Source organism: Acartia tonsa, chromosome 2 (genome assembly GCF_053477335.1).
Source record: "Acartia tonsa isolate MP-2025a chromosome 2, ASM5347733v1, whole genome shotgun sequence".
NCBI lineage: Eukaryota > Metazoa > Arthropoda > Copepoda > Calanoida > Acartiidae > Acartia > Acartia tonsa.
In genome coordinates this window covers 30,041,890-30,055,683 of record NC_137261.1, presented here as the reverse complement: position 1 = coordinate 30,055,683, position 13,794 = coordinate 30,041,890, and the positions used below count along the sequence as shown (strand labels likewise).

The following is a 13,794-nucleotide window of genomic DNA, read 5'->3' as shown; positions in this document are numbered from 1 at the left end:
AAAAAATCGCATTAATGCTTTTTATTCAAGATTCGTTTTAAAAGGTTTCCATCTTTAAATATATTTTTTTCTTTCTGTAAAAAAAACTGTCTATAACACGATAAGATAATTGTTATTGAAAGACAGCTTTACGCAGATGAAAATTATTTTTAAGCGATTTAAACCAGTTTTGTTAGCTCTGGGGCGCCGGAGGCCCGGTATAACAAAATAATTTATAACATTTGTTTTAGTATCCGTGGAAAATTATCTGTAACACAATTTTATACATGTTTTTAAGTATGCCTGAGAACCGGTTATAATCCAGCGGATATCAATCGGTTTCGAAGCCATTTTTGCTTGTTATTTTTATGTTGTTTTATTCCTTATATTGTGTTTGTATTTCTATAAGAAAAGTTAGATCTATGTATATACAGTTTTTGGCATATTAATAATTCTTAGAGAGACTCGAACCTGCAGTCTGTTTTTTTGTTGAATTCCCTGTTAACCTAAATTCCCCACCATTGACCACTATTCTCCCCCAGTGTTGTCCGACGCCAACTCCAACATTACACCCCCACCGTTAACATATACATACAACATTGACAGGCACAACACATTTACTCTTGTAATTTCATAATGGCTATAATGTTGAAAAATGGCAAACAACCTTTTGTCCAAAAGCTATTTGCCAAAAATAAATGTTAGACAGCCGCGCATAAGCCATACATATGCTGCAAGAAAACCGACTTGAGAAAGGCTGGTGTCTAAACTAAACCTAATAACCTTATTTGGCAACCCGTAGAATTTATTGGGCACCAACAATTGGCGGTTCATTGCTTCCTCCTAGCCCTGCTTTTTACCATAGCATTTTTTAAAAGTATTTTTTATTTTCTGAAATTACAAGAATTAATGTGACTGTACTGTAGGAACTGGAACCCCTACATGTCCGTTCCCTCGCCGGCGATCATGTCCTACCCCAACTACATGACCACCAGCCCGGCAGCAGCGGCTGTGTCCGGGGCTGGTGCCGGCGCCCCCATCACCATGCTGAACGTCAACAGCCTGCTGAACCAGAAAGATTCGCGCTGGCTGCAGCTGGAGGTGTGTAGGGAGTTCCAGCGCCAGAAATGCTCCCGTCCGGACGGCGAATGTAAGTTCGCACACCCGCCGCCCAATGTGGAGGTGCAGAATGGTCGTGTGACCGCCTGCTACGACAGTATTAAGGTAAGATCTTTTAATTTAGTTTCACTTTTCTGTTTTTATCTTATGAACTTTAGGTCATCCTCCCATCACATAAGTTACATGGTGATATTATTTGTAAATGTTGGTTATTATATTAAACTAAAACAATAGAGGGGGAAGGGGTTAAATAACTGTTTGTTCCCACCCCGTGAACACTGGGGCTGACTTTCAATTGGGTCTTTGAATATATACCAATAGCGTCGGAAAAATGAACACAATCAAGTCGCTACAAAAGAGCAAAAAGCATATTGCTAGAAGACGAAAAAGGTCCCAAACACTGGATCCAGTTAGTTGTCTGGGTTATACATCTATATTTGTAATGTTGACAAGTATATTAGTTCAATTAGCAATGCTAATGATAACCTATCAGCCTAGTTATTTCTAAAAATTGTTATCCGTCGACAATGTAATAACCCATGAAAATGGAATTATTATTACTTGGATCTTACACCAGATTATCATGTACTCCAATAAAGTGAAACTTGTAGCACGCTAAGAAAACATTCCCCCTTTACCTTATTTTCTACCCTCCTACTGGATACAACAATAAGTTATATGTAAATGTTAGCTAAGAATAAGACATAAACTGAAAATTTCAACCCAATTATACCAAACATAAACATCACTCAAAAGAAACCTGTATTTCAGGGACAAATATTTCATAACGACATAACATTTTCCCCCCTGAAAAGTGAAAACGCATTTAAATACCTTTCCAAAGTCACAAATCAACTTGTTTTCAAAATAAATATGTTATATATGTAAAAATAAAGGATTTTATCATTGCTTGCAAATAAAAGTTAAAATAAGTGAGAACTTTCTCAGATGGGTTAAACTGGTTCAGTCGAGAAAATAAATACTTATGGCTACAATTTTTGGAAGGGGTGGGAAGAGGGTGTCATTTTATTCTACCTCTCCTAAAATAAACCTTCCCAGGACCTAAAGCTAAATTGTAAAGGAGAACCATAACGGCTCAGCGGTTAGCAAAATCATTCAATACGGACAGACATCCTATTACTTTTATGGATTATATGTATATGTACAGAAATTTGACAAGTTGAAAGCAAATTAATGAAAAAGGAGCAATTTTGCAGCCACAAGAGCAAATAAAAGTAAAAAATGTAGTTATTTTAAGTTAGTGAAAGCTTTATATATTTTGTAGACAAATTTTAGCTCGTACTGAAGAAATTTTAAGTATTTAGAGCACTGCAAGTAAAAGTAAATAGACAGACGCGTGACTTCTACTTTTTTTAAAATTTACTAAGATTAAAAATTGTTAAAACAATTTTTAAATGTATATAGAATACTTGGATATAATGACAGGAGAAAATTTGTCTCTTTAGGTTGCTAAAATAGTCCTCGTTTATTGGACAGCTTATTCATCTAAAAGGAGGGGAGTGAATGGGGTAAAGGGAGTGGACAGGGGTATCGTTATTTTAGCCAGCTGCGAGTAATACCTTATTAGTGTATATGAAAACTGGTGCAACATACAAAGTCTTGCAATTTTTTGTTTTTAAATATTAAGTATTACAACAACTATAAAATACCAATAGAATAATCACATTATTTTAAAACATTTTGTCACAACGGAGCCCTAAAAAATATGATTTCCTTTTTTACTATTTTCGCACCTTCAGACAAAACAGGAAGTTTACAAAAATTATCCCCCTGCCAATTTTTTGCACCTTTAAACTTAATGAGCTCGTTAAGACTTTTACAATGATATGTTAAATATGTTTTTGTAGACTTCATACTTATGTTTTTAAATAAATAGAACGGATTTACTTTTTAGATATGAAGAGAATAGTTATATATCGCATCGTATTATAGACAGCTTTCGCAGATATTAAAATGAAAAAATTAAGCTTTATTTTATGCTTTTTATTTCAATATTCGTTGTCTAAGAACCGGTTGTAATCCAGCGGATAATAATCGGTTTCGGAGGCATACCGGCAAATGATTTGAAGAAAACATTTCTTTTGAACGTAATACTCCCTGTAAAGCACATGTTAGAAAATTTACAATGACATGGTCAATTAGATTTTCAATGTTTCTTTAACAATTTCAATTGTCAAGTCAACTGATTTAGTAAAAGATTAGAGGGGAAATGAGCGTTATGTAACTCTGTTCACAGGGAGGGGGTCCAATCCCGATTTTGCATTGGGTCTTTGAAATCAGCCAATAGCGTCGGAAATAAAAAAGAACAGAAAAATTTGCTTGCAGACTAAAAGGGTCTCTACCACTTGACCCATATAGTTGTCTAGATATTACATCTACACTTAAACATTTATTGTCCAGTGAAAGGAGGATAATTGAAAATTATTAATAGTACCGAATTTTTTCTGAACCTTTAAAAGTTGGCTGGTTTTGAGAAGGGCAAAACTGCATCTGAAATTTCTAAAAAAAGTTTAATTTTCAAAGTAATATTTTTTCAGATTGATATACGGAAAGTGTCATGTGTGACGTCATAAGAATACGTCTAAAAATAAAGGATGAGAGAGGAAGTTGAAAAGGAAACCTCTAAAAAAGAGATGGAATTAGAGGTGTTTTTATGACGTCACACATGACACTTTCCGCTGTCCCATCTATACTTATACATTTATTGTCTAGTTAAAGGAGGATAATTAATAATTATTAATATTGAATTTTTGTCAACCTTTAAAAGTTTTGATGAGGACAAACTGCATCTAAAATGTTTAAAAAATTATAGTTTTCAAAGTAGTATAATTTCAGATAACATTTTATCTTTTTAAATAACTTTCTAAAGAAAATAAATAATTTTTATGCTAGCAACGGTTTAGTTGCAATCGCATTAATAATTCTTGTTTATAACAACAACAAAAAGCTCGTAAAATGCATATTTTTTGCTATTTTTAGATTTGTTGTTTCTAAATTAGTCACATGACATTTAATTCAAGTTGTGAAAGAAAGAACAATGTCTGAAATAGAAATTAAAAGGAAAAAATTATATAAAATCTGGGAGACAAGAATACCCAAATATATATACATATGAATACATATTCTGCACTTTTTGTTTGGTTTCATACAGGGTTCTCATGAAGAAAAAAAATACTTTTCACTGCAGAATATTTTTTTCTAGTATTGATTCGAAACTAACTAATATCAGCAGGATTAGAACCGGGTATCAGCAACACTGAAAAATCATGTATAGTATCAATTTACAGATAATTTTCCAAGAATAATAAAAAAAAATCTTAATAAAATACCAGTTTTGTTAGCCCAGGACATCGGCTCCCTGGGGCTATTTTATTTTAATATTCGCCGAAAACTGTGTATAATACGACGCAATAAATAACTATTTTTAAATTTGACCTGTTCATGTAATTATACAGGCTAGATGATCAAAAAAAACTTTTTGGCTTTTTCTTTGACATTTTTATTACCCTAACATTTAGTATTTAAATTATTTATTATTTTAAACCTAATATAGTTTCTTATTAAAAATAAGAATTAATAAAATTTTAAAAGCTTTTTCAAGTTCACTCTGTAAACATTATATTATATGATGGATGAAACAGAGAAATATATGATTAGAATGAATTACTGTACAGGGTGTTCAAACAAAAAATTAAATATTCTTTTAAATTATTCATGGTAGTCCAGGTTTTGGAAATTTTGTATAATAAGCTAAAAATCTGGCCGCGCCTCAGTGAAATCGTTAACTTATAACTTCAAAATTCAGCTGGAAATCAAAACCTGTTCCTAAACAGACAATACATTTTTTTGTTATCACTTTTTTGCATACAAGCGGGTTTAATTTGAGGCGTAGTCGTGGCCAAGGCCCGGCTGCCGAGCCCTGGACTGAAAAGAAGCAAACTATAGGCATGTAAATGAAATATTGCATGAAATTTGTGTCAGATAATTGTATATTATGTGTTGGTACCATCAAGTTACACATGTACATACAACACTATATTTAGTTTACCAGGGAGGGAGGGGTCAAAGTTTCGACCACTGATTTGTAATCTACAGAAGGGGTAATTTTGGTGTTATCATTGGTGATATGTATATTGTACATAAATTTATAGCCTATTGTCTTATCCCTTTAGATCCCTATAAGTTTACACTACACATGAATTAGGGCATTCATTTTTGAGGGCGGTTCTGATTTACAGCGTAGCTAGTTTACAACTCACTTATACTTATCCGGCTGCCGTAAGGAGAAAATAAAATTTATTCAGCTGGTATATGAGATAGACATACAGCTAAGATGTTTGTGAGTTTCATCTGATAAATAAGATCATATGTTGGTCAGTCTGTAATGCTTTTAAGAAATTAGATCAGCAAAAAAGGATTAATACTTTAATATTTTTGTTATCAAGCTTAGATATTTTTTTTTTCTAAATGCTTCTTTTTTGATAATAAGCGTTCATAAATAGGCTTGAATGTAGCCTTTTTATGCCCTTCTAAAAGCCTTTTTTTTGTCGCAATTGGCTTTTCTCCTATCAGCTATGGGTACTTATTTTGAGAAAAATAGCCAAAAGAAAAAAAATCCATGACATAAATAATCCATGGAAAACAATCCATCGAACAATGCAAAGTTTATCTAAGATGAAGAACTCAATCGGTTCTGTAGTTCTTGAAATCTCAAGCTTTAGATAAAAAAAAAACTTTATATAATACTGCTAAGAAAATACAAAAATACAACATCTGGAACTTGTAAAGAATGTTTTACATTTGAAAAATGTTGAAATATTTCTTTTTCTGTAAAAAGTGTTTTAACTAATTTTCCATTTGATAAAGTTATCTCTCTTGACTTGTGTAATTTTGTTCCTCTGATGTGTATATCATCCAACCCACACATACAGACGGACAGACAAACATTCATACAGACGGACAGACAAACATTCATACAGACGGACAGACAGACATCTAATGATGAAACTGAGATTTAAATAAGTCTGGCAAGCCTCTAGCGACGACTGTTGGCAAAAATGTGAAGAGAACTGACACACCGTGCTTTTTTACATTTTACATTTCTCTTTTTTTTGTACCCAAGCTACTTTATAATTTAATTTGCCTGTCCGTCTGTCAGTCTGTAAACTTGTAATGCTATGGGAGAAATGTGATTACCATTGCCATTTAAGACAGACAGCTTAAATTTTCAGTGAAGATTTATATGCCATATGCGAATCTATTCCGAACATTGTTTTCCACGTCTGTCTGTCATGCTTCAAAAGGCATAAACCTTAAAAATATAGTCATTTTTGTATATTCTCATAACCACTGGACTTCTACTCTATAAATGACTTTGTCTTCTATAATTTTTTTGTGCTTCGTTACTTATGTGTGTTGTCCTTAAAACCGTAACTTTTAAGAATGATTTTATAATTACCAAACATATTTATTACCTTAAAACTACTATAAAATGAAATAATATTAGCCAGCTACTCTTCCTAGAAACTTGGTTATTCTAGTTATTTTTACAAGCCTAGCTAGTTTTCACCTCATTTTCTCCTCTCAGTTGTAAATAAAATAAAATGACAATTTCTAGAAGAATGGCGGGGGATGTAAACTTTTTTCTTTACACAAAGTCTGCAAATATTCTATATCTAAAAAATATGAATTAAGAATTTTTTTGTTTAACTAATCCAAAACGATAGCGTTAACGCCTATTCAGTAAGTCTTATTAATGTTAATGCTCATTTGGTCATTTGTCCTATTTGGCAAGCTTCGTTTATTTTTTCATCCTTGTTAATTATAAGATTTAGTTTCCTTTCACCTGTCCAAATTCAAATTTAAGAGATTAGTAGATGAGAATTTTATCAGCAAACCAACTAAAACCTTTCTCGAACTTTTTAAAGTACGCCAAAGTACTTTTATGTAAAAATACGTTTTCTTGATATTTTTTTTAATAGCTAATGTATTCTACAACTAGTGTCTGTCCGTGTGCCACAAGGTTAGAATACAAAAATTTACCTTCTTGTTTATTCTTATTGGATTATGCAGAAAGTGTCATGTGAGACGTCATAAAAATACGTCTTAAGAGGAATAATGAGAGGAGTAGTGGGAAAGGAAACCCCTTAAAAAAGAGATGGAGAATAGACGTATTTTTATAACGTCACACATGACACTTTCCGCATATCCTTTTTATTGTTTTATAGTTTATTTTGACACATTACAAACTTTCCCGATTTTGTATTACTTTTGAGGAACATGATTCCAGTTACGTCATATTTTTCTTTCCCGAAAAAGGGAAGGGGAGAAGAAAATCTCTTCAAAAGAGATGGGGAAAACCCCCTTTTCTCCCATCTCTTTTTTCTTCCCCACTTCCCTTTTTTTTCTTTCTCCCTTCCCTTTTTCGGGAAAGAAAAATATGACGTAACTGGAATCATGTTCCTCAAAAGTAATACAAAATCGGGAAAGTTTGTAATGTGTCGTTTATTTTTCTATGCTTAATCGTAGATGTTCATTAATATTTTTCAGGAAACTTTTTCTTCTAACCCCTTATTATCAAAAGTATATAAAAAAGTGTGTTTTTTCCCCCTACTAAAATGATTACAAATTACCCCTAAAAGATTGTAGAACTGATATGAAAATTCAATTTGTGCTGCCAGATTTCAATCTAACTTTTTATTTTCAATGATCAAGTGAACATGAGTAATGTTTGTTTGTATGTAGTTATTCTATTTATACAGGATTCTATATCATATGTAAAACGGCTGCACCCCAAGTCTCCAGAGGCATCTTTAATTTCTAAATAAAGTAACTAGAAAAGAAGAATTAAATTGTTTCTTAAGTGAGATCCTAAAGGACTGACAAAAAAAGGTGGTTGTGTCATCTTGTGTTTTGTTAGATCTTAATGGACAAATAAAAATGATGTAACCCAAATAATCAAATGAAAACATGCAAAGAAGCTTCTTTACTAAAAATCCATTGATATAAATGTATGTATGGTAAAACTATACATGACACATGTATCTAAGTAAATTCAAATAAAATTGCCATTTAAGACAGACAGCTTACATTTTCAGTGAAGATTTATATGCCATATGCGAATCTATTCCGAACATTGTTTTCCACGTCTGTCTGTCATGCTTCAAAAGGCATGAACCTTAAAAATATAGTAATTTTTGTATATTCTCATAACCACTGGACTTCTACTCTATAAATGACTTTGTCTTCTATAATTTATTTGTGCTTCGTTACTTATGTGTGTTGTCCTTAAAACCGTAACTTTTAAGATTGATTTTATAATTACCAAACATATTTATTACCTTAAAACTACTATAAAATGAAATAATATTAGCCAGCTACTCTTCCTAGGAACTTGGTTATTCTAGTTATTTTTACAAGCCTAGCTAGTTTTCACCTCATTTTCTCCTCTCAGTTGTAAATAAAATAAAATGACAATTTCTAGAAGAATGGCGGGGGATGTAAACTTTTTTCTTTACACAAAGTCTGCAAATATTCTATGTCTAAAAAATATGAATTGAGAATTTTTTATGTTTATTTAATCCAAAACGATAGCGTTAACGCCTATTCAGTAAGTCTTATTAATGTTAATGCTCATTTGGTCATTTGTTCTATTTGGCAAGCTTCGTTTATTTTTTCTTCCTTGTTAATTATAAGATTTAGTTTCCTTTCACCCGTCCAAATTTAAATTTAAGAGATTAGTAGATGAGAATTTTATCAGCAAACCAACTAAAACCTTTCTCGAACTTTATAAAGTACGCCAAAGTACTTTTATGTAAAAATACGTTTTCTTTATATTTCTTTTTAAAAAGCTAATGTATGAACTACAACTATTGTCTGTCCGTGTGCCACAAGGTTAGAATACAAAAATTTACCTTCTTGTTTATTTTTATTGGATTATGCAGACAGTGTCATGTAAGACGTCATAAAAATGCGTCTAAAGGTGAAGGATGAGAGAAGTAGTTGGAAAGGAAACCCCTTTAAAAAAGATGGATAATAGACGTATTTTTATGACATCACACATGACACTTTCCGCATATCCTTTTTATTGTTTCATAGTTTCTATGCTTAATCGTAGATGTTCCTTAATATTTTTTCAGCAAACTTTTTTTCTAACCCCTTATTACCAAAAGTATATAAAAAAATGTGTTTTTTCCCCCTACTGAAATGATTACAAATTACCCCTAAAAGATTGTAGAACTGATATGAAAATTCAATTTGTGCTGCCAGATTTCAATCTAACTTTTTATTTTCAATGATCAAGTGAACATGAGCAATGTTTGTTTGTATGTAGTTATTCTATTTTTATAGGATTCTATATCATATGTTAAACAGCTGCACCCTAAGTCTCCAGGGGACACTTAATTTCTAAATAAAGTAACTAGAAGAGAAGAACCAAAATGTTTCTTAAGAGAGATCCCAAAGGACAGACAAAAAAAGGTGGTTGTGTCATCTTGTGTTTTGTTAGATCTAAATGGACAAATAAAAATGATGTAGCACAAATAATCAAATGAAAACATGCATAGAAGCTTCTTTACTAAAAATCCATTGATATAAATGTATGTATGGTAAAACTATACATGACACATGTATCTAAGTAAATTCAAATAAAATCCAAACTTTAGTTGCTCAAATTGCATTAGTCAAGTTTTGTGTCAGTATGTGTGTGCGTGTTTGAGTGTGTATGTGTCTGTGTACAGACCAAAAGAGAGAGAGAAAAGTGTCTCTGTGTCAGTGGCGTGCGAACCGAAGGGGGCATTTGGGGCAATCGCCCCCCCCTAGCGACCAAAACGCCCCCCCCTGCCCCCCCCTAGCCACCGCCCCCCCTGCCCCCCCCTAAATGTGGAAAAATGCCCCATTTTGCCCCCCCCTGGTCAACAAAAATGCCCCTTTTTGCCCCCTACCCTACAAAAAGCAAAACTATCCCAGTTTCCAAAAAAAAAGATCAAGAAATACTCCAAAAAAAAATTTTTTTCGCGCTTCGCGCCAATCAGACAGTTACTATTCATTTAACCTTACCAAATTTTTAAATTAGTGTAGAAATTAGGTTATAATCTTTTTTCATTGAACATAACAAACCAGGTAATAGGAAGTATTTTATTTTGTATAATATAAACTTTTTACCAAAGAAATTTTGTACATCCCCAATGATGATACACAACATTACCCCTTATATAGATTACAATTAGTGAATGAAATGTATGGAAACTCAACTTAATTAACCAACCAATCAAAATTCCATTTAAGTCCCCAAAGTTGTTGAGCCAATGAATAAGAAAATTTTATATGAAATATTGGGGACTAGTGTAATAAATAGCCCAAAAACCCCTCCCTCCCTGCATATTTGAAGATAAAAATTTGCGCTTCGCGCCCTTCCAAATGATTTCTGCTTTTTATCACATTGTATGTTTTGTTTTTATTTCTTTAAAAACATGTGTAAACAACAAATATTTAATCAAAAAGTTATTTTATATAAAAAAGAAACAGCGTTGATATTTATCTAAGCCTTTTTCTCAACACTGTAAGTCTGTCTAAATGAATAACTATATATGATGTCATATTATTTTCAGGATAAGTTTATCATTTTTTTTGTGTATATACCCTTACAAAAAGACATGTTTTTTTTATGGCAATTTTCATTAAAAACCCTTAAAAATAACTACACTCTATATTCCTAACTTGATAAAATACGCCACTCTTGTTGTCTTTAATTGATTTTAGTTCAAAGGGGGAGTAAATATTTTTAGGTGCGCTTCACGCACCGCCCTTATAAATGATTGGAAACACCACTTAATCAAAAATTAACATAGTTTTAAAAAGCCATTTAAAGAGGGTAGAATATGTTGATATAACTTTTTAGCATCTCTATAATTCACTATGGCTGTCAGTACGTAATGCTAAGGGGGAAATGTGATTTTTTCAACTGCAATTAAAGATAGAAGGCTAAAACTTAATGTTAACATTTCCATCATTATGGAGTATAATTAACTATTAAAAATTCATGGAGGTCAGACTGCTTTTCAGGACGTTTTTGGCTATTTTTGTATCTTTTAAATTTCGGGTATAGTCCTTTTTGTGACATTGCCTCTTAAGGTGCATTTTGTTGTATTTTCACAGTAGCTTTTCACCTATTTATAGCTCCTGCGGGGTCAATTGCCTAACCCTGCGGGGAATTCACCTAACCTAACTTAACCTAGAAAAACATATTAAAAGCTACTATGAAAATACGACGAAATGCCCCTCAAGAGGCGTTGCCACAAAAAAAGACTATACCCCAAAGTTTTCCATATTTCAAAGAGATTTTTACATCTGTAGATGAAAGGACAAGTAATCTTTTTTATTTTTTACATAGTTCTTTATATCTTTGGTTTTTATGGTATGATAAATTTTTTTGTGGATTATAAGATTAAAAAAAAATTTTTTTTTCGCTGTTTCGAGCATCCAGTATGTAATTTACTTTGACTGTCATCACACAACATACAGGAAAAAGGATTTGTGACTTTCTATCTAAAATATATATTTATTTCAACAGATGCTCTTTAAATCTACTTGTCTGTTTTCTTATTAATGATTTTTTGTGCTTTGCTACTTAAAGATGTTGTCATCCTTGTTGCCATACAATAAAGAAATATTTAAAATCAGTTTTACATATTAGGTTAATTTTTGGTAAATTATTTCTAAAATAAGTGTTTTTATGTCCCCCCCTCAAAAAAAATTTTTTTAATGGGGTTATTCATCCTTCCTGATGAGATTTTATAACATCCCCTTCCACCCATAAAAAATGTTTTGATTGGGGGGGGGGGGGGGAAGGTTAAATTATCTTCTGAACTTTTTTTTTGAAGATGATTTCTAGCTCCCTTTCCTTCGGTCATTGTAGGGTGGGGAGAAGGGATGGGGGAGAAGAGATGGGGGGGGGGAAGAGATGGGGAATATAAATGGGAAATAGGGATGGGGGAGGGGATGGGGAAGAGGGGATAAGGACTAGAAGGTCCATAATCAAATAATCCCACCCCTTAAAACGCCCTTATTTGAAATTAGTTTATATAATCAAAATGCCCCCCCCTAAAGCAAAGTGCCCCCCCGGGGCACTTTGATTTAGGGGGGGGCAAAATTTTACAAAATCTTCAAAATGCCCCCCCCTAGACAAAGTGCTTCGCACGCCACTGCTCTGTGTGTATTTTTATGTGTGTTTGTGTGTGTGTGTATGCTTGAGTGTGAGTGATCCAACGTGGCTCAAAAAATGTATAATCTTTCATTTAAATTTTAATATTTATCTTATGCCTATGTGTCTATGGCTTCTGTTTAAGAAAGATTTAAATTATGTTTTTGAAAACTTTAGGATCAAATCAGTTGAAAAATTAATTTTCCATTAAAAGCAGGGCTCGGAAGCCGCGTGTCAGCCGCCTGTATGCCTCAGGGAAATAATCCTTTTACAATTTTAAAAATGAGCTGGAAGTCTAAACCTGACCCAAGTATGGCAATCCCCCTCTTAAAAAACAAGTTTAAAGTATCCAAACGGGTTCAAATTAAGGTTCTGTCGCGGCTGACGATTAAAAGTGTTTCTTAAAGTACAACAAATCAAATGTTTTGATGTAGTCAATAACACAATAAATATAACCTTTTTTTTAGTAAGCCATGTCATCTAACTTATTCTGTAAACAATTCAACTGTATTTTCAAATTTTATTTCTAACAAGTTGAGAAAAATGTTACATAGCTGTCAATTTTGCTGCATAGCATTCTTTGGAGCCTTTGATAATTTACGGAGCGCAGCAACTCTTTAGTTATCTGGCTGTCTATAAAAAGAATTGTATTAGTATAACCCAGACAACTACCTAGTCCAAGTGGTGAGTACCCTTTTAATCTGCTGCTAAAATATTTTTTTGTTCTTTAGTCGGGACTTAACTGTGTTTATTTTTCCGACACTTTCAGCTGATACAATACAACACAAAATTGGCACAGGGCCCCAACCCTTTGGGCAGAGTTATATATATCTTATTCCCTCTCAATTATTTTACTTTAATGTTCATCCATATTCCATAATACTTCTAAATGAAATTTTTATATTTTTTTGTTATTATATTTTGTATACACCTTTTTTTCTGTTAATGAGTGTATTTGTTTTTGATATGTTAATGTTTATGTGTTATTTTTTCATAGAATTTGTGTGTTAAATAATAAAATGTATACATTTATTATGTTTCAAAATACTCATATGTTTATTTTAGTTTAAATACTAAACTTGATTAAACATATACACTCAAAAAAGGGTAATGATTGATTAATATCAATAAACATTTCTACATTTTAGAATTTTAAAACATTTTGATTTATGTTGTTTTTAACTTTACTTTTTTTATGTCAAGATTTTAGAGTATTAGTTAATTTGTTGAGTATAGCAAAGCATTTCATAAAAATGCTTGAAATCTCAAATCTTTTTGCCCTAATTAAAAAAGTGCAAAAAAAATGTTTGGCAAAGAGAGAGAGTTAGTCCTTTCTTTTAGATTGAAGGATTAAGACATGTTGCAATCAACATTTTTAGGAAAGCTTTGCTTAATTCCAGTCTTTAATGTTGAATTTTTATACATTTTTTGTTAGTTGCAGGCCAGGGCATTATTACATTTTAGGTAACAAAGCC

At 32.2% G+C, this 13,794-nt stretch overlaps 1 protein-coding gene across 4 annotated transcripts in view; it reads left to right on the top strand.

Annotated features, from left to right (window-relative positions):
• Positions 1-13,794, top strand: part of mbl (splicing regulator muscleblind) — a 166,017-nt gene that overhangs the window by 12,568 nt on the left and 139,655 nt on the right. For all 4 annotated transcript variants that reach the window (XM_080150356.1, XM_080150358.1, XM_080150355.1 and 1 more), the window contains 2 exons: positions 439-585; positions 906-1,203. In XM_080150356.1, the coding sequence (XP_080006482.1) occupies positions 922-1,203 (282 nt within the window). In that variant the 5' untranslated portion in view covers positions 439-585; positions 906-921. The remainder of the gene's footprint in view (positions 1-438; positions 586-905; positions 1,204-13,794) is intronic.